Genomic DNA, 26,865 nt, shown 5'->3' on the forward strand with positions numbered 1-26,865 from the left:
TTCCCCTTCCCATCCCTTCCCATTCTCCCCCTGCCCCCACCTTACCAAAGTTGTAAAGTTCCTTTTTCTATATCTCATTGTTGCAATGAGTCTACCTGTATCCCTATTTAAACGATTTGTTTTTTCCCTTCCCCTCCACAAATTATACCAACCTCAAACACAGTGAAGCAGGGGTTAAACCGTGGGGGAGGGACATACAAAGCAACAAAGAAATAATCTTATAAATGTGTTAGAAACAATCACATGAAAGAAAAAACATTTGAATACATATCTTAGGATTCATTTCCCTAACATCAACTTATCTGACCTTTTCTGCTTGACTCAGACATATACTAGTTATTCCAAATAAGGGAAACCATGAGACCTATGTTTCTTTGGGCCTGGCTTACTTCACTTAATATAATTTTTGAATCTACAATTTTCTTGAGCATCAGTATACTGGAAATAGAAAGTAATGGGCTCAAAGCCAGGAAATATGAACTTGTATGTGCAGTCTTTCCTTTAGTAGCTGTGTGACCTGAGATTCATTAGTCCCCACATCCAATTCTCTTTCTGTAAAATAGACTGAGATGAATGGCTTAGAATGTCCCTAGCACCTCACATCTGAGGACACTGACAGTTCAGTTTGTTCTAAGGGTTGGAAAACGAATACAATGTGCTGTTATGAAAATGCTGTATAATTTTATTCACATTTTAGGATGACCAATACCCAGTTCATGTAGAAAAAAAATCATACAGCTCTCTTCAGAGGCTTAAAGTGTTCATGGAGAGTGTCCATAAAGCAAATGCTTTCCTTAGGGAATATTGGGAAATGAAGAGAACCAGGAAAAGGAGGAGGCAGATTTTTAAAAAGGGTAATGGAGATGAATATAATCTAAGTTCTTCTTACACATGTGTAAAAATAAAACCCATTATTCTGTACAAATAATATATTATTTATTTTGTATAGTTACTATGTATACAATTAATATATTTTACTTTTTATATGGACATACAAAAAGTTTTTTTTTTTTAAAAAGATGAAGTGCTATCGTAGGCCTTAGATGACTTTTGATGTTTCTTTGCAAGCATACTTTATGGAATGAACACTTCCTTGGAATAGTCTGTATCACATAAGGCATAAGCAGTGTTGTGATTTTAAGATTGGACTTTATATCAATTTTGAATGTTATGGACCACTAAAACAGTGGTGGGGTGGGAGTATCTTTAGCAGGGTCCATTTCCATGTTGCTTGGGAGCCCTCTTTGTAGCAGAAAATGGATTTGTAAGCCCCCTCCAGCCTCATTTTCCCTAGATTCACCTAGCCCACCAAAGTATTTTCATTTGATATGTTGAGGATATGGCAAATGCCCCTAAATGATACTTGGCGGGTTTATGCTTCATTTACATGCTGCACACAGACCAGGAGAGCAGGGAAAGGTCATTGTCCCACAAAAGAAAGGGTGCAGGGTTTCTGAGCCAGAGAGTCAAGGGAAGGCTTGATCTCCCTGGTGTGCACCAGTGGCAAAGGGCTGTGGGATGCATCCAGTGCAGAGGGGAGGGGCGGGGGACCAGAGCAGCTGTGCGGTCCCTTTAAGACCCCAAGGGTTGCCTAGCCAAAGGAGAGGGGGAGTGGGGGCGCTGTGTGATGGGAAAGTGGCCGGCTGAGCCACACACTTTCTCCTGGTTTTAAACTATCAGGTCGGGGGAGCAGGAATAAAGCTGTATTGTAAGACTGGCCAGGGGTGCGTGCTTGCGGGCTTACCGCCTGCGCAGGGCTGCGCCTCCGGGTTGAAGTGGGGAGCCGGCGGGCTGGCGGATAGGCGGGCAGGTGGCCCCAGGCTGCCGCGCCCGCGCCTAGGCTCTGCCCACTGGAGGGGAGCAAAGAGGGGAAGGGAGGGAGCTGCTACTCCCTCGTGGTGTGAGGGCGGTGATGTTTTTCCTCCCACCCACTTTGGAGTCCCCCCACCTCCTGCGCGCACTCTAACTCCACCACAACCTGCGAGTCTCAGACCTCGGAGGAGCGCCCCGGAGAGTTCAGAGCGCGTGCACGCGTGGCAGACAGAGGCGGCCAGTGATCAGGTCAGTGAGCAAGTGCCCTGCGCCCTCTTCTTCCACTTTCCTTGCCAGCTTTTGCACAGGTGGGGTGTCTTCTGTTGGCCTAAGCAGCTCTGCAAGTTACTCGGGGCTCCTTGAACTCTCTTACACACTATTGCAACCGTTCAAAGCTTCAGCTGCCAGTAACCAGGATGAAGGTAAAGGACAGGGCATTGGGCCTACACAGATTGGGGGCTTTAGATTCGAACCCACTACTGGTCATTCTGCCTGGCCTGTAGTTTTACATACGATCTTATGCTTTAGGAAGCCGATCTATCAACTTACCTAAGGGACTTGGCCTCCTTCCTTTATTACAGCCTGTGTCCAGGAGCCTGTTTTCTCATTAACTGTAGTGCTTTGGACCAGTAGCTGATTAATACGAACTAAAGTTAATGAAACAGGGTGAATGGACCTGAGGCTCCTCTTACCTCTGGGAATCTGCCACATTCTCTGTCCAGACTACTAGGGACACAGTTTGAGACTCAGAAAGTGGTATTGCCAGAACACAAGGCCTGGAAAACCTGCCTCCCACTGCCCCAAGTCTTGCCACTAACTCAACTCATTTGAGTTCTCTCTCCCCTCCCCCACTACCCATTTATTTTGAAGGCATAGTTGTGTGAAATGAAGTGAAATTATAGGTAGGGATGTGTCTTGCAAGTGAAATGCAAAGTGGGCATTGTTTGCCAATCATAAGGGGTGATGAAGGCATTACCTCTGACAAGATATACCTAGTGCTAAAACAGCTATTTTTAGTGACAACCCACCAGGAATTAACTGAGCTTTTCTTGTTGGGTGGTAGTGTGGGGAGAGAATTTGAGCTGATGGACAAGAGCTTGAGACTTCGGTGTCTTCTGTATTGTTCGTCAGAAGGAAATTGCTACTTTAGGGGCTATTGGACAGATGATAGTGAATATGAGATTACAAGGTCAGTCAAGCCTCTGAAGGCTTAAACAGACATCATTGGGTGTGAAGAACTGGCTGACATATGCTCACCCTTTAGCTTTGTTTTGAGATACCGCTGATCCAGTTCTACCCAGGAGAACTGTTCTGAGAGTGGGTGCCTGTCACTTGATGGCTCAGATTGCTTTGCAGTTAAAAAGAGCAGTTGATCTCTTTGCTGGATGCAAAGAAACAACATGAATGTTATTATAGGCATAAGTGAATACCTTTTCCTTGGCATCCAACACATTTCTTGCAAAGCAGAGCACACATGCTCCCATCCAATCCTCACTCCTACTGTTAGTTGCAATTTTGTTTGTTGCTTTTTGGTTCCCAGATCTCCCCCAAAACATGTTGGTGGCTACATTTCTAAGTATCCTGCAAAAGACCTAGCCCAATTTCAATGGTACAATGGCTTGTGTGAAGCAGACAGAGTTAATGCCGAAATAACTCCAGTTAACTGGGTCAAAGTATAATTTGAAAAATTTAGGACAGTTTGGCTCTTTGCAAGAATAGAGTCGGATGTTTCCTGAGCAATGTTTGCAGTGTTTATTGCTGCTGTCCCGACAAATATCTCGAACCACCCCAATGCCCCCGAAATTAAAAGGTAAAGAAGAGAAACTGAAAAATGGTGAGAACTGGGGAAGAAACTCTTTGTGGTTCCTATTTCTGCAAGAATACAAAGGCAGGGCTTCAGAATCTTGTAAATCAAAAAAATGAATATTTATAACATGATTCACTTTCTGATGTTCTCTATCACCACCTAGGAGGCCACACAAATGACAGGAATGCCAAAAGAGATTAATTACTCTAGTCACCAACTTTTCTATTTGCTCATAAAATTAGTAGGGACCCAAGAAAAGCAAAAAAAAAATCTAAGGGCTATTTTCTTGCCAGCTTGAGTTATGAAGCAATGCTACTGTTCACTGAATCGCCCAACCATTGTACAAGAATAACAGTCCTGTTGATCCTGTTGATCTAAAAGCCACCTTGAGATCTATATATGATTGTAATAAATTAGATTTTAGAAGTTAAAAATTCTGTCTTTTAGGGGCTGAGGGAACAACCTTAGTAAAATAATCTCAGGAAGAAAGTTACTGAGGTGGTTAGCTGTGTTAAATTGTTCATGCAAATGCCTTGCTTCAAAGGAATGGTAGCTCTCAGAGCATAGAGACATTCTGAGAGTGGATCACAGACTCACAGAACTGACCAAGCTATCAGAACTCAGGCCTTTGAAAGACTAGGAACATGCACAGGGAGAATCGGATCACTGGTTAAAGTGCCAGGAGATGACAGAGGAAAGAGGAGAAAGAATACTGCCAGGTGCCACAAATTCTCTCTGATAGCACAAATTATCTCTGGGATCAATTTGCCATCAGTTATGTACTCATAATTTTAAACAATTGATTTTGACTGGTCCTGGAAACTTTATGGCATTTAACAAATCGTTTAAATAGGGATATAGGTGGACCCATTGCAGCAATGATATGTGCAAGTCCTTATGTTGAAAAACCAACTTTACAACTTTGGCAGGGAGGGGGGAGGGAGATGGGAAGGGTTAGGAAGGGGAAACAAAGGAGGAGGCAACAATGCTTGATAAGAAATGCTTGATAAGAAATGTACTCATTACTTTGCCCATGTAATTGTAACCCCTCTGTATGGTACTTTCACAATAAAAACATAAATAAATAAATTGAAGCTGTAACATCCACTTCATAGGCAAATGAGAATTCCTTTTCCCAGTTGGGCATCTTCTTTCAAATTCTTGATGTTTGCTGTGTTCCTACCAATTCTTAATTCAGATTGGACTCTGAAAATATCACTGAATTCAGTTCCTGACCCCTGATTGAATGCGGTATTTTTTCAAATATTTAAGAATTTTCCAATCTCTTGTGGGAAGAGCTTTGCAAATCTATGGAAATGACTTGTGTCTAGATACATCATTTGTGTGTGTGTGTGTGTGTGTGTGTGTGTGTGTGTGTGTGTGTGTGTGTGTGTGTGTTCAAGGATCTAAAGGCATAAGATTTTTTCTCCTTAGCCTGCAAATGCCAGTGTTACATTTTAAAGAATTGTAGTTGCTTTAGCAGTCTTTTGCATGGTGGTGTCAGAGAAACAATTTCCATTAAAATAGCTCATTTTAAATTATTTCTCTATGGACTTGACGTAGAGAAGTATGTCTGAACCTTTTCAAGCAATAAAACTTTTCAGGTGTTGAATTACATCCACTTGCTAATTACAGCTATCTTTTATAATATAAGACACATACTGGAAATCCATATAGATCATTGCTAGGACACAGGAGAAACTGATCTCTGACACAATGCATGATGGCAGTAGTGTGAAGCTAGTTGTCTAATTTCTATTTAGACATTACTTTTGGCCTCTATTACTTTTCACTCTGATTGTCAAAATAACCCTTTTGCAAAGTTTAACACCCCCCCCCTCCATCTCTTGAGAAATCAACATTCATTCCCTTAGCAGGGAGGATTTCAAATTTTATTTTTTGTTTTCCTGTTACTTGCTCATAAAGATCTCCCCCTTAGTGTTCAACAGAAATACATAGTCACTCAGTTGAATTTTCTCTTACAATCTTTGCAAGACAGGAGAAGCAGGTCCTTTCTCCTAAGCAGGCAAATAATGCTTGCAAGGAGGATCTCAATTCTCCAGCATTTTTTTCCTAGCAAGTTAGAAGGCTATGTGTCAGTGAGGTCCATCAGTTCCAAGGACTCTTTTTTAATTCTTTTTATTTCTGCTTTTTTTCCAACAGCTTGAGTCCACCATACCTTGAAGGCTCTGAGTTGTGTTTTGCAGTAGCCCAAATGTGGAAAAAGTTCAAAATAGGAGGCATGAAATATATCTTTTCTTTGTTGCTGCTCTTGGTCTTTCTCGAAGGAAGTAAAACAGAGCAAGTGAAACGTAAGTGTCTGAAGTTTCAAAACTGAGAAACTGTCTGCTAATTTCTTTGTAAGTGTGATTATAACCAATAGATATGGTAATTTAACCCAAATATGGCCATGCCATTATGCTGATAAGAAAGTAAATGTTAGTGGTTTATGCATGAGTTGATGGAAGAATGAGAGCTTTGAATTAGACCAGATCAATGTGGAGCTATTTTTCTGATTCTCATACAGTTTTCATATCATAGAACACATACTGCATTAAGCCCATTTCCCCTTTCCTGTTCTAAGCTGCACAACTCTCATTCCATTTTACATAACGCTACAAATATCTGACAGATGAGCTGGATTTTTTCCCAAAATTCAGACTCTTCAGCAAAGTTTTTCGTTTCATGAAAACTGAAGAACAGGGGAAAGAGAAAAAAAAGCAGGTTCTGTCTATTCCCTTATGCACGAAAAAGAAGAAGAAATCTACACATTGACTGGAATCAGATAAATCTTTGAAGAAGTTGAAATTCTGAGGAAAGTTAGCAAATTGAATGCAATTTCTTGAAATGAAGTGTTTGCAAAGCCAAGGAATATTGCTAGAAAGTCACTAATCCGAATGATGGGTTAACACATTGGACAAAGTAGAGAGAAAGGGAGGGAGAGAGTAGTTAACTCTCCTTGCTGCCACATTTGGGAAATTTATGAGTAACGCTTATAATATATGTGCTGATTTTGTACAGTGTGGCCTCATGGGCAGTCCATTCTGAGGAAAATGCTTGTACTAAATTTGAAGGAAAACCCAGAGCTCTAGTTCTCCCTTTGTGGCTACATCAAAAAGAAACACAAAGTGAATTGGTCCAAAAGTTGCATTCTCTGCTCCACTGAACTTATTCATGAGAAGGAGCTGTGAAAATGTTCTTGGTAGGTGCTACAGCAGCATCTGAAGCCCATCACTTGAACATTTATGTTCTTTATCAGCCGAAGTTAAATATATGAGACTGAATACTTGCTGACAAAGAATGAGTTGCCAAGCTGATTCCATTTTCAAGTGTATTTCTGTTTTACTATGGTTTTTTATTGTAAGGTGATTTTTCTTCCCATGAGAAAGAGTAGCTTTAATTAGGTATTTAAGCTTGAATATCTACTATAATTGAGACACAAAAGTTTAGCAGGGCATAGCCACATGAAGCCTTCATCAGCTTCTCTCTTCATATTCCTAATACTACCTCCTTCACCTTCCATTTAAGTATAGTCCATGTTAGCATCCTTATCTTCCAAAAATCCTCCTTGATTTAAATGACTATGGTGGCAATATTTTTTATTCATTCTCAGCTCAACTCACAATCATAGTTATTAAAATGATGAAAGGGGTAGCACTGTATTCATAAACTGCTTTGTTGAATGGCAACTACTTAGTAAAATTACTGTGGAGGAAAGATTGTAACTCTCATTAGACCATCTCTTTTGGGAAGTTTTTCATATTTATGAAGAATTGGGGGATAATTTCCATATAATATCAAACCAAGGGAAAGTGTTTATAGACCAACAAATGTAGACCAAATCTAATATTTGCTAATGTTTCCTGGAGCCTATAAGGGTTTCCCAAACCATTTTAATATTTAATTGATACTACAGTGATTATGTGATGGATGGACCAAGGTACCAGTTCTGGTCTAATATTTCAAGATTATAGTTATTAAGAGATGGAGTAAAGGTTATGGATATTCCCTAATCCATGTTGCCACTCTCCCAAACATGCACAAAATCATCTCCAGTGAAGAAGAAACCTAAAGAATACTTCCTATGTATGTTACCCCCCCCCGCCCCCGCCACGGACACAGTATGCATGTGCAGGTATTTATATTGCAGCTCTAGCAGTGAAAACTTAGAAGCAGTCGCTAGGGGACATGTCAATCCATAGGGCAGTAGTTACATAAATTATCTAAGTACTGTAATATGTTAAAAATACTACTCATTAGCAGGGCGCTGGTGGCTCACGCCTATAATCCTAGCTACTCAGGAGGCTGAGATCTGAGGATCGTGGTTCAAAGCTAGCCTGGGCAGGAAAGTTAGTGAAACTCATATCTCTATCAATAAACTACTAGAAAACCAGAAGTAGCGCTGTGGCTCAAGTGGTAGAGCACTCACCTTGAGCTGAAGAGCCCAGGGACAGACAAGCGCCAAGCCCAGAGTTCAAGAACCACGACTGAACCCCCCACCACAAAAAAGATACTACTCATTGAGCTGGGTACCAGTGGCTCATCCCTTTAATACTAGATACTCAGGAGGCTGAGTTCTGAGAACTGGGGTTCAAAACCAGCCCAGACAGAAAAGCCCAGGAGACTCTTATCTCCAATTAACAAACAATAACCCATTGAGCTGTGGCTCAAGTTTTAAAGTGCTAGACTTGAACACAAAAGCTCAGGGACAAGGCCTAGGCCCTGACTTGAAACCCCACAACCAGCCCCCCAAAATATGCATTGAAAATGAGATAGCCTTGGAAAAATCCTTATATTGACTTATTTTTAAATTCTTAAATAGCAAACTTTGTGTGTGCTTCCAATAGAAAACTATTAAAAGTATTTAGACTTCATAAAGTACACATACCACTTAACTCTTTCACTTTCTAGTAGCTTTTTCTGTGTTCTTCCTATCTTTACTCCGTTACAAAACCATACATACAAGTCTGTACTTTTTATCTTTTTCAAAAATTAAATACTATACACATTTTCCTGTAACTTGTTTTACTCAACAATGTGTCTAAATATCTTTCAGTATAAGAACATTGCATTCTAGCAGTGTTGTTTTCTTTCTAATGTTTTTATACTTACCAGTTGTGTTTAAGTGTGTCAAGTTTTATTTAACCAGTCTTTATTTGTAGATATATAGGATGCTTACAGCTTTTGCTATTACAGGTAAGGGATTAATAAACACCTTTAGATATTAATGAAAGTATTTGTGAGAAAGTGTTAGGCACATCAATTGTCAAAGTATGTTAAGTTTTAATCTTGGTCAATGTTGCCAAATTGCTCTTGAAACGTTATATTAGTTGACTTTCCCACTATGTATGGCTGAATGTCTACTTAAAATTCTTTCACCAAGATTATTTTTAATTCTTGTATTTTGGAATCATATTTCACCTTTGCTTTGATATTTTCTTATTGCCATAGTGTCTTTTAAACTGCATTTTAGTTAAACTGAATTTCTTCTGGATTGTTGATTTTTTTCATTCACATTGCATTTCTTTTTATTTAAAAAAGCTTATTCAATTGGATTTTTTGTGATTCCAAATTTTGCTTTAACTTTATAGAATTTGTGCTTTCATATCCACATTTTACATTTTTTGTAGTTAGGTTGTCATTCACTTTCTTTCTTATATTCTTGCAATGGCTTCTGCTGCTGCCATCATTTAGGAGTTTATCCAGGGTCCTCCATTCCATCTGAAATTTATATTCACATATGGTATGCAATAAGGACTTCATTAAAAAAAAAACTCTACATGATAGGTTTTTGATGTTATTTTTGTTCTTCTTGTGCTCCCTCTATCTAGTCCAAAGTTTTCAAAATTGGCAAGAATTACAATAGGGGAAAAGTCCTTTAAAGTAAAAGGACTTATCATTTCTCATACTTTAACTCTACAAATCTATAGAAAGTTATGATAGTTGATAAATAGAGTTATTTTTAAAATTAAAAAGGAACTGGAAAAATTCAGGAAATGTGAAAATGTAGAAATAATAAACCTTTACATCTCTCCTTACTGCCTGTTTCCATTATCTTTAAGGAAGCTCCAGTTTTTAATATTTCAGGGCTGAATAGAATATAAGATTGTTGGTCAAGAGTGCTGTTCTGTGGCCTATTTGCTCTCCTGTTTGTGGCAACAGGGTGGATTTTCAGTCGTGTCTTTATACTGAAAAAATCCAATCTCAGTTGCTGTAGAAATGTGAAAAAGTCTCACAAAAGTTCTTACTTTCCTCCATGAAATGGTCAAGGTTTGTGCTGCCACTTGCTGCTAGCTAATTAGCCCTAGTTCAGTGCTCTCAAGTAGGAAGACTCTAGGTACAACAAAGGAAGAATGAACAATTTGTTGCATATGCAAACTATCATGCATCAACAAGGTTTGAGATACTTAGCCAGGAAAAGATCTTTCTACAACTCTATTATGTTCCATTGTTCAAGTTGTAGTCAATGGGGCCAAAAGTTCTTTTGAAGTTCAAAAGAGCATAACATTCTCAGCATAATATTCATGCAAATATGGGACAAATGGGCTGGCATTTCCTCGTTTTAGCAGACCTAACTTAGTTAATGAATGATTGATCAAAGTGAAATTGAAGAGTTGAGGTTTTAAGAGTATTTAATTTTTCTCTTCGAGCTGATTTGAAACTTTGGCAAAGTAGCAGGGTATAAAATTAACCCTCACTTATTTAAAAAATTTAACCTTCAAAAATCAATGGCGTTTCTTTTTTTTTTTTTTTTTTGGATCCGGTCATGCGGCCTGAACTCTGGGCCTGGGCACTGTCCCTCAGCTCTTCAGCTCAAGGCTAGCACTCTACCACTTGAGCCACGGTGCCACTTCCAGCTTTTTTCTTTTTGCTTATGTGGTGCTGAGGAATCGAACCCAGGGCCTCAAGCATGCAAGGCAAGCGCTCTACCACTGAGCCACCTTCCCAGCCCTTAATGGCTTTTCTGTATGCCAACAATGAGAAGAGTGCAGCTGAAATCAGGAAAGCAACTCCTTTTGTAATAGCCCCACAAAAAACAAAATACCTAGGAGTTAACTAAAAGAGTGAAGGACCCCTATGATGAAAATTTTAAAAACCTAAAAAAGGAAATTAATGAAGAACTTAGGAAGTGGAAAACTTCCCATGATCCTGGATTGGGAGGATTAACATCGTGAAAATGGCAATACAGCCAAAGGCTATGTAAAAAAATCTGTAATACCTATCAATATCCCAACCTCATTCTTCAATGAACTAGAAGAAGCAATCCAAAAATTTATATGGAACAGTAAAAGACCCCAAAAAGCAAAAACAATCCTTAGCAGAAAGAACATCACTGGAGGAATATCAATTCCACATTTCTAATTCTACTACAAAGCCATAGTAATAAAAACAGCTTGGTACTGGCACAAGAACAGACCTGAGGACAAATGGAATAGGACTGAAGACCCAGAAATGAACCCACAGACCAATAGCCACCTAATGTTTGACAAGGGAGCTAAAATATTGAACGGAAGAAAAACAGCATTTTCAGTAAATGGTGTTTGCAAAATTGGTTAAACACCTGTAGAAAACTAAAGCCTATGGATTGGGAGAAGATCTTCACTAGCCATAAAATGGATAAGGGTCTCATATCTAAAATATACTTAGAACTCAAAAAACCAAATCCCCAACAACAAATCCTCAAAGAAACAACTGCCCAATTAATAATTGGACTAAAGACTTAAAGAAAGACTTCTCTGAAGAGGAAATAAGAATGGCCAATAGACACATGAAATGCTCAACCTCTCTGGTCATAAAAGAAAGGCAAATCAAAACATTGAGATTCCACTTCACCCCAGTTAGAATAACAAACTATAGATGAAGCTAAAACAAAATCACAAAAATATATACTACAGTAATTGACAGCTTTTTGTAGTCCCAGGATCCCGGATCATGAGGATAGCCTTTCTGTTTCTTTTGAAAGCCATGAAATCATTAGCACAAACCTCAAGCAAAAGATCTCCCAAACCTTTCCAAGTGGTAATAATGTGGTTCCTCAAATTAGTTATCTCTCTATGTGCAAAATGCACACACACACACACACACACACACACACACACACACACACACACACACACACACACACACACACACCTCCTCAAGCTTTATCTGGCAAATCAATTTCAGATATGTCTCACAGTATGCTCAATCAATTTCAGATATGTCTCACAGTATGCTCAATTTTAAAATTCATGTCAGCATTCTCATGGTATAGATCTATTTTAATGTATCGTATTTTTTACAATTTAATCAATATATATGACTGATAACTTCTATTACATGGGAGTCATTAAAAAGCAGTCTTCAAATTTTTTCTTTAGTTTTGTTTATTTAGTTTTGTGGCTCCAAATTATCACTATTGTACCATTTCCCTACTCTAAAAGAATCTTTTTCCATGCATTTGGTTTGTCCTATTATTGTAAAATATGTTTTTAACAGCCATAGGTCCAATTAAAATTCAGATGCATGTTGTTTATATATATATATATATATATATATATATATATATATATACATACATACATACATATATTCAAGAAATCTAGTAACCACCGATGCTGGAGAGGATGTTGCCAAAACAGAACCTTGTTCAACCACTTTGGAAAGCAGTATGGAGGTCCCTCAAAAGACTCCATATAGAGCTCCCCTATGACCCAGCAATCCCACTTTTGGGCATTTACCCAAATGATCACAAACAAGGCCACCTAAGACTACCAGCACAACTATGTTTATCGCAGCATTATTTACCAAAGCTAAAATATGGAACCAACCCAGATGCCCCTCAATAGATGAATGGATCAAGAAAATGTGGTATATTTTATACACTGGAATTCTATGTCTCCATCAAAAAGAATGACATCACCCCATTTGTTAGGAAATGGAAAGACTTGGAAAAATGATATTAAATGAAGTAAGCCAGGCCCAAAGAAACATAGGTCCCATGGTTTCATTTATTTGCAATAACTAGTATAAGTCTAGGACAAACAGAAAAGGTAAAAAGCTATGTACATATGACCATATAAGATGTTAAGTGAAATGAACACCAAGATAGAGACACAAGAGGTTTTATCTTTATTGCTGCTATTTTTAATGTATTTATAGTGTACTATGTGATTTTTTGTTTCTTTTGTATGTTCTTCCCCCATTTTATAACCCTTGTTTTCACTGCATTTGATTCTGGTGCCCTGCATGTTGTTTATACATTTTTCTAATTTGGGGAGGGGAAGGGAAATAACAAAATGCTGAATTAAGGATACAGGTTGACACATTGTAACAATAAGATGTACAAGACACTATATTGAAAACGAACTTTACAACTTGGGGAGAGGAGGGAGGAGTTGGGAAGGTAGAGCAGGAAGGGATGGGAGGGGAAAAACAAAGGAGGAGCTAACAATGCTTGGAAGGAAATGTACTCATTACCTTCCTCATGTAACTGTAACCCCTATGCACAGTATTTTTACATTAAAAACATAAAAAGAGCACTTAATTTTTTATTTCCAATGGGTCAGCTTATACCAAGTCTGACAAAGGGTCTGGTCAGAAAAAAAAATGCTCAGGTATCTCATTTGGCCTTCCAAGGTTTCTTAAATGAATCGTCAGTGGACTAGCTCCTCATTTATTTTTCTCCTTAGGATGCAAGCTTCTGACATTCATATTTTGGGAAATGGTTATTAATAGGTAAGTCACCCAAATGTCAAAGAAAAGGAATATGGTACTTGGAAAGTGTGACATATGTGAAGTATAGCCTTACAAACCCACCCAGAACCACCATCTATTGTGAAATCGAGCCAGAAAGGAATGACTCTTCTAGGGTCTTCTTGATATATGATGTAATAGTAAAAAGCATGAAAAAGAATAGACCAATTATAGAAGATTTTGCAGAATAAAGACTACATTAAAATTAGATAGATTTCATGTGGGTACACACCTATAATACAACTACTCAGTAGGCAGAAGTGGGAGGATTGCAGTCTTAGGCCATTCCAGGCCACTGTGAGATTCTGAATAGCAAATGAAAACAGAGGCCTAGGTGGAGCAGGGTTCAAGTGGTAGAATGGTTTTCTAGCAAGTGGTGAAAAACTCTGAGTTCAAACCCTAGTACTACAAAAAAATCCTGAAAACAAAACAGTAACTTATAAGGTTTGGCATGAAGACTATAATTATCCTAAATTCAGAACTCAGCTCCATGAATGTTTTATATTCCTCGGGAATATTTCTTCATCTCTCTACCTTTAATTTTATTATCAGTACAATGGGAGAAATAACAGCATAAACAACACCACCATAATCATTTGAAGATTAAATGAAATTTTATATACTGAATTCTTTTGCACAGTTATATTTTGTATACAAAGCATTTCTTGCACATGGCTGGTGTTCTAATCCAACTTTTGGCTTTTTAATTTGACACAAAATCTAATGAACTTTTGTGTTTGGCCTGACTTTGAACTCCTCTATGTCTCACCCTCCAGAGTAGATAGGAATTACAGGTGTAATCTACTAGTGTCCAGCCCACAGTTAACTTTTAAGAATTATTGCCATTATAGCAACTCTTTCTTATAAACCGAATGATGCAATGTCTTTAAATGAAAATCTGAGACTCCATGAGATTAAATGACTTTGTGGAAAGATAATTCCCAGCTAGAGTCAGAACTAAAGCCCAGGTCTACAAACTCAGCCTTCTGTTCACAACATCAGCTTGCCTCTGGCAGTTCTCTGAGAAATCTAGTTCATTTTCTCGAATAAAAAAAGAGTCTTTTACACATAGAAGCTCCTTAATATGTAAGAGATTGTCCAAGTGAATGAATAAAGAACTTTGTAACAAGAATTTCTAAGGGAGGCAATATAGTATTTGGGTGTTAACAGATTGAGATTAGGATTGAAATTATTCAGAAACCCATACTCACCCAAAGAAAAGTTGTGCAGAAGTTTAAAAATATATACCTCACTGTTTATATTTCTTAGATTTCCCTGACTTCTCAGTAGGATTAGCATAACCTTGTAGTTTAATGGAAAAAGGACTATGCTTAAATTAGGAGTCCTAGTTTTTGGACATTCTTTTCATTCTTTTCTGGGTAACATTGGTTGAGTCATTCATGTTCTCTGAAGTAAGGATTGTTTACATATAAACTGAAAAGAATTATTACTCTCTGGACAGAGATTTAAAGAACAAAGTAGAGGCTAGGTAGATGGAACAAGGAAAACCAAGGCACTGCTTCAGGGTGCTTTGAGCAAACTACCTAGACTTTTACTGTGTTCACAAGGTATTTGCAAAGAGAATTTAACTTATGATTCATCTAGCTGCTTGTAATAAGATTAGAGGCAGGTTAAAGATGAAAGAGTAGGTGTAAGAAAGTGATAATAAAGGTGATATCAGAGGCCATCTGAAGAGATAAGGAAATATATTTAAGGTTTGTTTTGGTATTTACGCTTTAACTTTGGCTTATGTTTCTTGAAAGGATAAAAAGAAAAACTTTGAGGTTGTTGAAAAAGTTAGGTCTTTTTGTTTGTTTGTTTTTGTTGGTCATGGGTCTTGTACTCTGAGCCTGGGCACTGTCCTTCAGTTCTTCAGCTCAAAGCTAGTGCTCTACCCCTTGAACCACAGGGCCACTTCTGGTTTTCTGGTGCTTAATTGGAGATAAGAGTCTCACGGACTTTCCTGCTTAGGTTGGCTTTGAACTGAAATCTTCAGATCTCAGCCTCCTGAGTAGCTAGGGATTACAGGCTTGAACCACCGGCACCCGGTCAAAAAGTTTATCTGTAGAATTTTTCCACCTCACTTCTACTACTGAAGCAATCTGATTGTGACAGATTTGAGTAAAGCACTTGATGTGTAGTACAAGAAGACCATTTGTAATTTTGTTTCATATAAGAACTAATTTTCTATTTTGGTTCTCTTCTTGACTTTTCATAAAGGAAGAGGGCAAATATTAAATTATAACTCAATAAAGGTCTTTCTGTAAGTATTAAGAAAATGTGTTCAAAGTACTTGACATGTGATTGATCTTAGTTAATTGGAAGATAGGACAGAAATGATGAACAAATGGGATATTTAATAGGACTATCATATTGGATTGTCAACTCTCAGATGCCCTAAGTATCCTTTATATTAAAACAGTTTTTTCTGATTTAAGTATGGATGCTCATGGCTAAACATACAGAACATCTATAAATCTCATAAGAAAAGCAAAAATCCTAAGATATCTCAATATATAGGGATAACAATAATTATATCACAAATGTAGCACAATATATGATATGTGAACATAATATATACATACATAGTCTTTTTTCTAAGCTCAAATGTACATACATATTATTTTACAAAATGAGGTATTGTAAGTAATTTATTTTACTATGTCAGTTCACTATTGGATTCTCTAAATCAGTGGACATATAACCCTCATTGTCTGAAGTGAAACTTGGGTGGGATATATTTATTCTATTGTGAAAATTTCAAGATTCTAAACTTGTATTCTAAACTAAATATAAAGAAAATATTTCCATCAAAACAAAAACTCTGCTTTAGTAGATACTTTGAAGCTGAAGTGATGATAGGAAGAATTATTTTAACAAGAGCTTGGATTGTTTCCTCAAGTCCTATGGCATATTACACAGAACAGATTATTTTAGTCAGAAGAAAAGACAGGTCAGTTTTCACCAGCCAAATAGTCTTTCTGCAAAAGGATTTCCCCACAGGCCAGACTAATGAGAATACCATCAATTTCCAGTTATCCATGCTAATACAAAATAGACGGGAACAATGAATTGAAATTTGATGGCAAATCCCCAGTTCTCCTCTTAACCAATGGTGTCACTTTGCTTCACTTTCAAACAGATTTGAACTATAGATCTTTTCATTGGATTTTCCTACCTGCTACTAGAAAACAGAAATATCCACAAAAAGTAATGGGAGGGTCAGGATATTAACACAAACCTCAATATATATTATGGTGAATTAGTTTGGGGTAAATGATCCAGTGAATAAGAATGAGATAGTTCCTGGATAAGGGAGTAAGCTGTACGCACAGAAGGAAAAATTTGACTTCTTCTTGGATTCCTTTTCACTGGTTTTCACAGCCTGGAAATTTTCAAAGTTCTTAGGGAATCTGACAAGTTCTTCGATTCTAGAAACTCCATTTCAGAGACATAAGGAAAAAAAAGTATGTATGTTCTCCTTCATTTTGCCACAAGTTTGATAAATGACAGAAGAGAAGTACTTATTCATTTTTCTCATTGTTCTGGGAGCTTTCTAAGGAAATAATTATAAAGTGATTTGTTTACTTGATGTGCCCACATAATGCAATGAACAGAAAAGGTTCATCTCTCCATTTCTACTGACCATATGTGTTAGGATAAATATAGTAATACTGACATGGTGATGTGTCTACAGTAATAGCTGTTTTCAAAAAGAGTTCATAAGAATGTTTCTTGATTTTGAACTTGGTGATGGAGTTACTGAGTTTTAATCTAATCTTTTTCTTTTTGTGTCAGTCCTGGGGCTGAGCTCAGGGCTAGGCTCTGTCCTTAAGCTTTCATGCTCAAGGCTAGCACACTACCACTTGATCCATAGCTCCACTTCCAGCTTTTTTGGGTGGTTAATTGGAAATGAAAATCTCACATACTTTCCTACCCAGGCTGCCTTTGAACCCTGATCCTCAAATCTCAGCCGCCTGAGTAGGTAGGATTACAGGTGTTGTCTGCCATTTTTGCTTAATCTTGGCAGATGGGGAAAATACCTATGGTGTGGTGACACACTTCTTTGTTGTTGACTTTTTATAATCATTGTTCTATTAACAGGGGCCTCTGAAGCATCAGGGATTTTCACCTCTAATTAAGGCCAGCTGAACCATTTGGAAAATAGCTATGATGATGCAAGTTGAAGGTGCATCTCACATGTTACTAGAATTTCTTGTCAACCAAATTCTATTCTCGGATGCCACTAGGTGATAGTAAGTCATGCATTCTTCAGCTGGGGTCTCTCAGCTATTGGTAAAGAATCCCTTTACCTTTTCTTCCTCATATCTCCTAAACATCACTGCACTATAATTGTTTCAAAAAATTAGACTATTTGGGATTCTTATCCAAGTTGTTATGCTTGGATATTAGGTATGGCTGATTATATGGTGTAGCTCATTAAATTTTCCTGGATGTTGCCAGAATTTTCTTAATAGTTCAAATTTATAAGTAGGTGCATAAATTGACTTTATCATCGATTCTGAAAATTGACAATTATCTAGTGTTTTCATAGAGATAACAGTTTGTGTGCTAACCCTTCCATTTTGGATGGACTTGTTTGCTCAAACATGTCTTAAAGATTATGGTATTTACATTTATTATGCACTTGAAAAATATCAATGTCAGTAATTGCAGAGCCCTGTTTAATAGCATCAATGACATTACTGTTCTTGTCTGCCTCTAGTTCTTGAATTTTACTCATTCAAGGAGTTGTGGATTTCTCTCTGGGGTATAATTGGCTAAATCCCATACTGTGGAGATAATAAGACTAATGTACTTGATGAAAAGCCATTATGTTTGCATTAGGATCAGGTTTCTCTCAGGATTAGAATTTGTAAGATACTTGCCTGCTCAAGAAGCATAGTTTGGAAGACACTGGTACAGTAATGTGGGATCAATGCCACCTGAGCATTGGAGGAAAATGCTGCTATGTTTGAAAAGAATGAAATAAACTTTCACCTGATTTCAAAGCTCTTGGGATCAGGTGTAGTATTCATAGTATTCGTGCTCTGTCATTAACATAGATACAAAAAATGTGAAATCTGCCAAAGAAGTAGTGGTATGGCTCATGTGCTACAGCACCAGTCTTGATTGAAAAAGCCTCTGTCATCTCTGCCGTTTTCTATAGTTTATATTGAATGTGGCCTGACTTTCCTGAAAACAACACCAGCTCTTTGAAAGGTGATTAGAGCTGTGTTTCAAAGGTAGAGTGTAAATTTGAGAAAGGATTAGGGAACAATGTATGGAAAAGTTCACTTTGTGAGTTTTGAAGGTAAATGAATGGCGCCTTATCAACCACATAGCAATAGAGACAAAATGATACAATGATCATAAGTCCTTGGTTTCCACATGAGACTATTCAAGTTTAAATCCCACTTCATACTTGATTGGTAATGTCAACTTGAACAAGTTAAAAAACTGAAACACTCCTTGTCTGTGCTTTATATTTATTTTTCTTCTGTCAATACAGCTAATATTCGTCCATATCTTAGGACTGTTGTTAGAATTTACAGATTTTATATATGTAAAATCTTTAGAACAGAACTTGCCCCACAAAAAATGCTCAAAAGTTGGATGCCTAAGTCAAGTAGAAAGGTGTTAAGCCTTAAGTCAGAGCATTTTTAGTAGTGCTTGAATCCATACAAGCTTATCAGGGGCTTGAGTGTTTTTCAGCAAGCAAGAAGAATCTAGCCTAAGATGACTTCCTTTTTACTCCGAACAACAAGAAATCCTACTATGCTTCTTTATCATTGAGCTGGGAATATTAGCCGTTTTTCTTGAAGTTCTGGCTCCTTGTTTTTACTCTTGTTCCTTATCTCATTTAAGAAGCTCTAATAACAAACTATAAGTGCTTTCACTACTATTATCACCATCATTCTCACTGATTCCATGTATCTAAGACTTGGTTCCCTGGCCACTTCAGTCACTCATCCCTTGTCTTCTGGCCTTGGAGTCAAATTTAGATCAGGAAAATGCATACCGTTCACACTTTGACTAACAATCCTCCTTATTAAGCTGAATTTGGGAAAAGTGGCACCTATCTGCTGAAACTAGTTTGGGTTGTGTCATACATGAATAATGATAAGGTCAGGCGCATTAAATATATTCATTTAATAGTGTCTGAAATATTCTCTGCTATTTCTGAAGAAAAAGCAACTTATTTAAAAGTGACAGACAATATCCTCTTTGTGGCATCGATATATACTTTTTCAAAATAGACTCTCCTACCAGTTAAGATCTTTAACAATTTAAATGAGAGTTTTAAAAATGCATGCACTTGAAACCAACATAATCTATCATAGTTATCTGATTTTAGTGATTGCTTAGCCTTACAGAGGTCTTTATCTTCTTTTACTCCATTTCTTCTTAGACTAAGAAAGGAGTAAATCATCTAGGCATGCAGAATGTATAGCAGATAGCAGTATCTTGTTCAATGTTATTTTTTATTATTATTATAAAGGTGATGTACAGAGGAGTAAGAGTTTCCTAAGTCAGATAATGGATTATTTCCTTTTAGACAATGTCACCCCTTCCTTTGCTACTGCCTAGTTTTTTCTTCCAATCCTCACCCACAAGTTGTTTAGTTCATTTTAAACATACTGTTTAGTGAGTACCACTTCTGCATTTCAGATTTCTTTTTTGTGCCAATATTAAGGCTTGAACTCAGCCACACACTTTCAAATGGCTTTTTTCACTTAAGACCAGTGCTTTACTACTTGAGCCATATTTCCACTTCTGTCTTTTGGTGGTTAATTGGAGATAAGACTCCACATTTTCCTGCCCACTCTAGCTTTGAACTGTGATCCTCAGACGTCAGCCTCCTCAGCAGCTAGGATTACCTGGCCCAATTTCATATTTTAAAGTTGATCTGATGTCAAACACTGAGTAACAATAATTCAAAAAATACAGAATCAAATACATAGTTTACAAGTTCTACAGTGCTTGACAATGTAGACATAAATTTATTAAATAATTTGTTGCTTTACTTCCATTTAAATACTAGTGGTCTGAATCCATATAAATATGACTATTTTTGCTAGCCTAGTAATTCCATTTGAAAACATCACCTTCATGGATTTGCTTCCAATTGTACTTTGGATTCTGTCTGAAATGTTCGAATAAGTTGAGTATGTCAAATGCAAACCACTAAAGTGTTGGACACTGAGACTTTACATTTATTGTCACATACAGTCCCTTTCCTTTCACTCCAAAAGGTAGGGAAAGATGCCTTATTTAGAAATTAGTCTTGGGAAATTCATGATGTCATCAGTTAAATATTTCTTACTCTATCCTTGAATGTTGTGGAATGGAAGTCTAATTTGTATCTGTAAAAGAAAGTTGTATTTTTCAGACTTAGCTAAAGACCACAAAAATTCTGTGTAAAAAAGTACTTTTTAGATTTTTTTATTCTTTCAGATGATAAATGATACTAAATACAAACCCTGAGGAAATATAAGTTAACACAAAATATTAAAGAGAATGAGACTGTCCCCCTTGACAACATCCCAACCCTTTCAAGTCACCAATTCTTGGTGTTTTATTTTGCTGAACTTTTTGGCTTTCTAAGGAATTACATTACTTGAGATCTCACTTTAATTTACCATATTTCAGTCAATACACTTGTGTATACTTGCATACCACCCAAAGTACTTACTTATATATTTATAAACTAATTTTAGCTTCCATATATGAAAGAAAATATGTGATCTTTGGGTCTCTAGTTCTGACTTACTTCGCTTAACATATTTTTTCTAGGTTTTTCCATTTTATTCACAAATGTTACAATATCATTCTTTCTAATTTGAATAAATTTCTGCTATATATATTTATTACATTTTCTTGATCCATTCATCCATTGAGCAGCATCTGGGATGATTCCATACCTTGGCTATTGTGAATAATGCTGCAGTAAACATAGTTGTGCTGGTGGCTTTAATGTATTGTGGTGTGTAATCTTTTGGATAAATGCCCAGGAGTGGAATTGGTGGGTCATAGGGTAGTTCTATGGGTTTTTTTGTTTGTTTGTTTTTTGTTTTTTGGGTCCAGTCGTGGGGCCTGAACTCTGGGCCTGGGAGCTGTCCCTCAGCTCTTCAGCTCAAGGCTAGCCTCTACCACTTGAGCCACAGTGCCACTTCTGGCTTTTTTCTTTTTGCTTATGTGGTACTGAGGAATCGAACCCAGGGCCTCATGCATGCAAGGCAAGCACTCTACCACTGAGCCACTTTCCCAGCCCTATGCTTATTTTTTTGAGGAACCTCCACCCTGCTTTCTACAGTGGTTGAAAAAGTCTAACCCACCAAGAGTGTATGATAGTTCCCTTTTGGTTACATCCTTGCCAGCATCTGTTATCATTTCTCTTTTTTTGATAATGGTCGTTCTAACTGATGCAAGGTAGAATCTCAGTGTTGTTTGGATTTGTGTTTCCTCTATGGCCAGAAATGTTAAGCATTCCTTTATGTGTCTTTTGACCACTTTTATTTCTTCTGAGAAGGCTCTCTAGCTCATTAGGCCATTCCAATACTGCCCAAAGCAATCTACAAATTGAATGCAGTACCCAACAAAATCACAACAATGCTCTTCAATGAGATAGAGAAAGCAATCCAAAAATTTTTATGGAACAATAAAAAGACCTCAAATAGCTAAAACAGTCTTTAACAGACAGAATAGTGCTAGAGAAATAACAATACCAAACGTCAAATTCTATTACAGAGCCAGAATAATGGAAATAGCTTGGTACTGGCACAAAACAATCCTGAAGATCAATGGAGCAGAATGAAACACCCGGAAATAAATGCACAGGCCTATAACCATTTAATATTCAATAAGTGATCCAAAAACATTTGCTGGAAAAAGACAACCTCTTCAAAAAATGTTGCTGGCAAAACTGGATATCCACATGCAGATAATGAATGAAATGCACTATTTTAAGCTGTGTATTACATCTGTAGACTAGTTCATCCTACATAGTAGGTATTTTGTATCATGTGACCTGTGTCTCCCCTTTTTCTCTCTATACCCTATGTTTTATTTTCTTTAGGTATGTGATTTGTTTTGTGTGTGTGTGTGTGTGTGTGTGTGTGATTTGTTTTACTTAGCATAATATGTACAATAGGATAGTCATCTTTAAAATAAGGAGATTTGCCTTTTGCCACAACATATATGGACCTCGAAGACATTATTCTGATTGAAATAGAAGCAAATAAATGGAGAAAGGTATACAGCACTTTTCACTAATCCATAAAAAGCTGGATTTGCTGTATTTATTACAGAGAAGGACTTCAGGGCAAGAAAGCTATTAAAGATAGTAAAATAATGTCAATATTTAAAGGTGACATAATAACGTTTATCATGTACACACCTAAAATTCTCAAAATATGCAAGGCAAAAGTGACAGAAATGTAAGGATAGATAGACAAACGATTAAAGTTAGAGATTTCTACTGCTACCTATTAGCAATGAATAGAGATAACAAGCACAAAAACCAGTAAAGACCTATACAGATTAAACAGAATTATGAGTTAACAGTATCTGATATCTAGATGACAGATAGATAGATAGATAGATAGATAGATAGATAGATAGATAGATAGATAGATAGATAGATAGAGATAGATAGATAGATAGATAGATAGATAGATAGATAGATAGATAGATAGATAGATAGAGAAACTACCAATAGCAGAATACACATACTTCACAAATACTTCACAAGGTTTTATGTGACATTCATCTAAATAAAACACATTGTGGTTCATAGAATGCAATAGTAGGAATCATACAGAGTAAGCTGCCAGCCGATATTGCAATTAAACTAGAAAGCAATAACAATGACAGATGTAAATTCTAAATAGCTCATGGACCAAAGAAGCAGTCTCAGAATAAATCAAGTGAGAATGAAAATACTATGTATCAAAGTTTATGTGTTGCCTTGAAAAATGTAACATAGAGCACCACCTGAGCTTGTTCTACAATCCCTGAACATATCTATCATAGAATTTAGCATTATTCACAATAGCTAAACTAAGAAACGATGACACATATACAAAATAGACTATTATTGAGCTATTAAAAATAAGAAGGACATAATGTTTGCAGGAAAATGGATAGAAATGGAAACTATCATATTAAATAAAATAACCCAGACTGAGAAAGACAACTATCGCATGTCAACCCCTCCCCCCCAGCCCACTCACACACAGAATGAAGACCTGAAAAAGTAAATGATGAGAGTGTCAAATGAGAGGAGTATATGAATATGGAAACCAGTGAAAGAAATAAAGGTAAAGGAAAAAGGTGATTAAAAGTAAATATGAATGAAATACTTCATATACTAATATGAATAATAAAGTAAACAAATTAATGAATCCTGTTACAATTGTTCTAAAAGAGGTGATAACAGGTGGTGATTTTGATTAAATTATATTATACACATATGGAAATATCACAATGAAAGTCCTTTGTACTATTAATATTTTCTAAGAAAAAAAGGTTGCATAGGAATAGAAGTAAAAGCTATATATGACAAAGATATATAGCCACCATCATACTTAATGTGGAAAAGCTGAAACCACTTCCTCCAAAGTCAAGAATAAAACAAGGGTATCCACTCTTCCCACTCTGATTAAACATAGCTCTGGATTTCCTAGTCAACCCAATAATGCAAAATAAAGAACTAAATAAGATACAAATGAGAAGAGTTGAAAAAATATCTCTTTTCTTGCAAATTAAATAGTCTTGTACTAATAATCCCTAAAGACTCCAACAAACATTTCTAGAACACCAATGAATACCAATGTAGCAGGATGTAAAATTAACATATAAAAAACAGTAGTTTTTCTATATAACTACAATGACCAGTCTGAGAACTAAATCAGGAAAATCATTCACAATAGCATCAAAGAGTACATAGGAATAAATCTGTCTAAAGAGGTGAAAAGCATCTAAAATAAAAATTATAAAACACTGAAAAGAAATTGAAAACACTAGAAGATGGAAATATCTCTCATCTTCATGGTCTGGCAAAATAACATTGTGAAAATGGCTGAAAGAAATATAGTGGGAGTTTCAAGTCAATTCTTAAAAATCCCAAGAGTATTTTTACAGAAAGAAAAATCAGTCCTAAAATTCATATGGAAATATTTTTTTTTAAACCCTTAATAGCAAAAGCAGTCTTGAGCCAAAGGATCAATGCTGGAGGTATCACAATTTCAGTCTTCAAGTTGTACTAAAGAGCCATAGTAACAAAATGCATGATACTGACCCCAAGCCGACACATTGATCAATAGAATAGAAGTCCTAGAATAAACCTACCCAGCCACAGCCATCTGATTTTTGACAAAGAAGCTAAAAATATATGTTTCAACAAATGGTGTCAAGAAAACTATTATCCACATGTAGAAAATAGAAACTAAACTTCTATCTCTAAAAATCAATTTAAAATGGATTGGAGATATTAAGGTAAGATATGAATCTTTAATCTTCTACAGAAAACAAAGAATTTCAGGTTATAGGCAACTTTTTCTGAGCACGACTCCAGTTGTCCAGGAAATAAGAGCAAGAAAAGACAAATGTAATCATATCATTAAAAAGTTTTCTGCACATTGAAACAATTACCAGAACCATGAGACAGTTCACAAAGTGGGAGAAAATCTTTGGCAACTATTCAACAAATAATGGATTAATACCTACAATATGCAAAGAGTAAAAAAATTAAATCAAAATGATGCTAATATTTCATTTCTCTCAAATAAGAATGGCTATCCAGAAAAAATTCTGTCCAAGATTCAGAGAAAAAGGAACACTAATACACCATTGGTGAGACTATAAATTACTATAACCACTAAGCAAATCAATATGGAGGTTAATCATAAACCTAAAAATAGAACTACCTTATGACACTTTTATGCCATTCTTGTGGATATATTTAAAGGCTTTTAAGTCAGCATGCAAAAGATACCTTCACATCCATGCTTATTGCAGCACTATTCACAATAGCAAAGTTATAGACCAGGCTAAATAAAAGGATAGAAGTAGTATATATACACAATGGAGTATTATTCAGCAATAAAGACGAATGGATGGAACTGGAGACATGCTGTTGATAAGCTAAGCTAAGCTAAGAGGACAAATATTGTATGTTTTTATTCATATGCACAATGAACACTTAAAATAATAACAATAATAACAATAACAACCATAGGACCTGGACATCATAGGAGAACTATCTAGTGTGTAGTACCAGTCAAGGTACATTATTGTTCAGTCTATGAAGGTTGAATAATGAAAACACTGTGAGCTGGTGGCTCATAGCTGTAATCCTAGCCACTCAGGAGGTTGAGATTTCAGCCCTTACTGAGACTCTTATCTCCTATTAACCACCAGAAAACCAGAAATGATACTGTGGCTCAAAGTGGCAGAGCAATAGCCTTGAGCAAAAGAGCTCAGGGACAACGTCCAGATCCTGTGTTCAAGCCCCACAACCAACAAAAAAAAAAAAAGAAAAGTTTAAGGAGCTGGTTGCCAGTATCTCACAACTGTAATTATAGCTATTCAGGAGGCTGAGATCTTAGGGTCTTGATTCAGAGCAGCCCAAGTAGGAAAAGCCTACAAGACTCTTACCTCCAATTAATCGCCAAAACCAGAAGTGGAAATGTGGCTCAAGTAGCAGAGCATCAATAGTGAATGAAAAAACTAAGAAAGAGTGCCCTGACATTGAGTTCAAGCATTTATACAAGTACAAAGAGAAAAAAAAAAAGATTGCTTGGCTACAGTCAAAGTAGTGCTTAGAGGAAAAAATTATAGAAGAGAACTAATATAGTACAAAAAGAATTACTTAAAGTCAGCAATCTAGACTTGTACCTTACAAAACAAGAAAATGAAGAAAAATCAAATCCAAAGCACATGTTTTCCTTTTAAAAAATTATTGTCAAGGTGATGTACAGAGGGGTTACAGTTCCATAAGTCAGGTACTAAGTATATTTCTTGTTGAACTCAGTTTTCTCCCACTTCCCTTCCCCTCAACCCCCCTCCCCAGTTGTACAGATAATTTCCAACATATTTTCTTATGAGTATTTTCTTGATCCATGCATCCACTGAGGGGGTATCTGAGTTGATTCCATATCTTGACTATGGTACAGAATACTGCAATGAACATGGTTGTGCTGGTAGCTTTAGTGTGGCCTTGTTTATGTTCTATTGGATAAATGCCCAGGAATGGGATTGATGCATCATAGAGAAGCTCTATGTTCAGTCTTGTGAGGAATGTCTATACTAATTTCCAGAATGGTGGAACAAGTTTACAGTCCCACCAACAGTGTAATAGAGTTCCCTTCTGGTCAATCCCCACCAGCATTTGTTATTGTTAATTTTCTTGATAGTGGCCATTCTAACTGGGGGAGGTAGAATCTCAATATTTTGATATGCATTTCTTTTATGGCCAGAGATGTTGAACATTTCTTTATGTGTCTACT

The 26,865-nt window shown here is 36.6% G+C and overlaps 1 protein-coding gene across 4 annotated transcripts in view; it reads left to right on the plus strand.

Annotated features, from left to right (window-relative positions):
* The first annotated feature begins 1,659 nt into the window (after positions 1-1,659).
* The window catches only part of Chrdl1 (chordin like 1), a 121,260-nt gene continuing 96,054 nt past the window's right edge, over positions 1,660-26,865 (plus strand). For 3 of the 4 annotated variants that reach the window (XM_070039904.1, XM_070039906.1, XM_070039905.1), the window contains exons 1-2: positions 1,660-2,061; positions 5,783-5,931. In XM_070039904.1, coding sequence (XP_069896005.1) covers positions 5,835-5,931 — 97 coding nt within the window. In that variant the 5' untranslated portion in view covers positions 1,660-2,061; positions 5,783-5,834. The remainder of the gene's footprint in view (positions 2,062-5,782; positions 5,932-26,865) is intronic. The other variant, XM_070039903.1, reaches the window with a different exon arrangement.

The sequence above is a fragment of the Dipodomys merriami genome, unplaced genomic scaffold (genome assembly GCF_024711535.1).
Source record: "Dipodomys merriami isolate MVZ:Mamm:240054 unplaced genomic scaffold, mDipMer1.0.p SCAF_3, whole genome shotgun sequence".
Classification (NCBI taxonomy): domain Eukaryota; kingdom Metazoa; phylum Chordata; class Mammalia; order Rodentia; family Heteromyidae; genus Dipodomys; species Dipodomys merriami.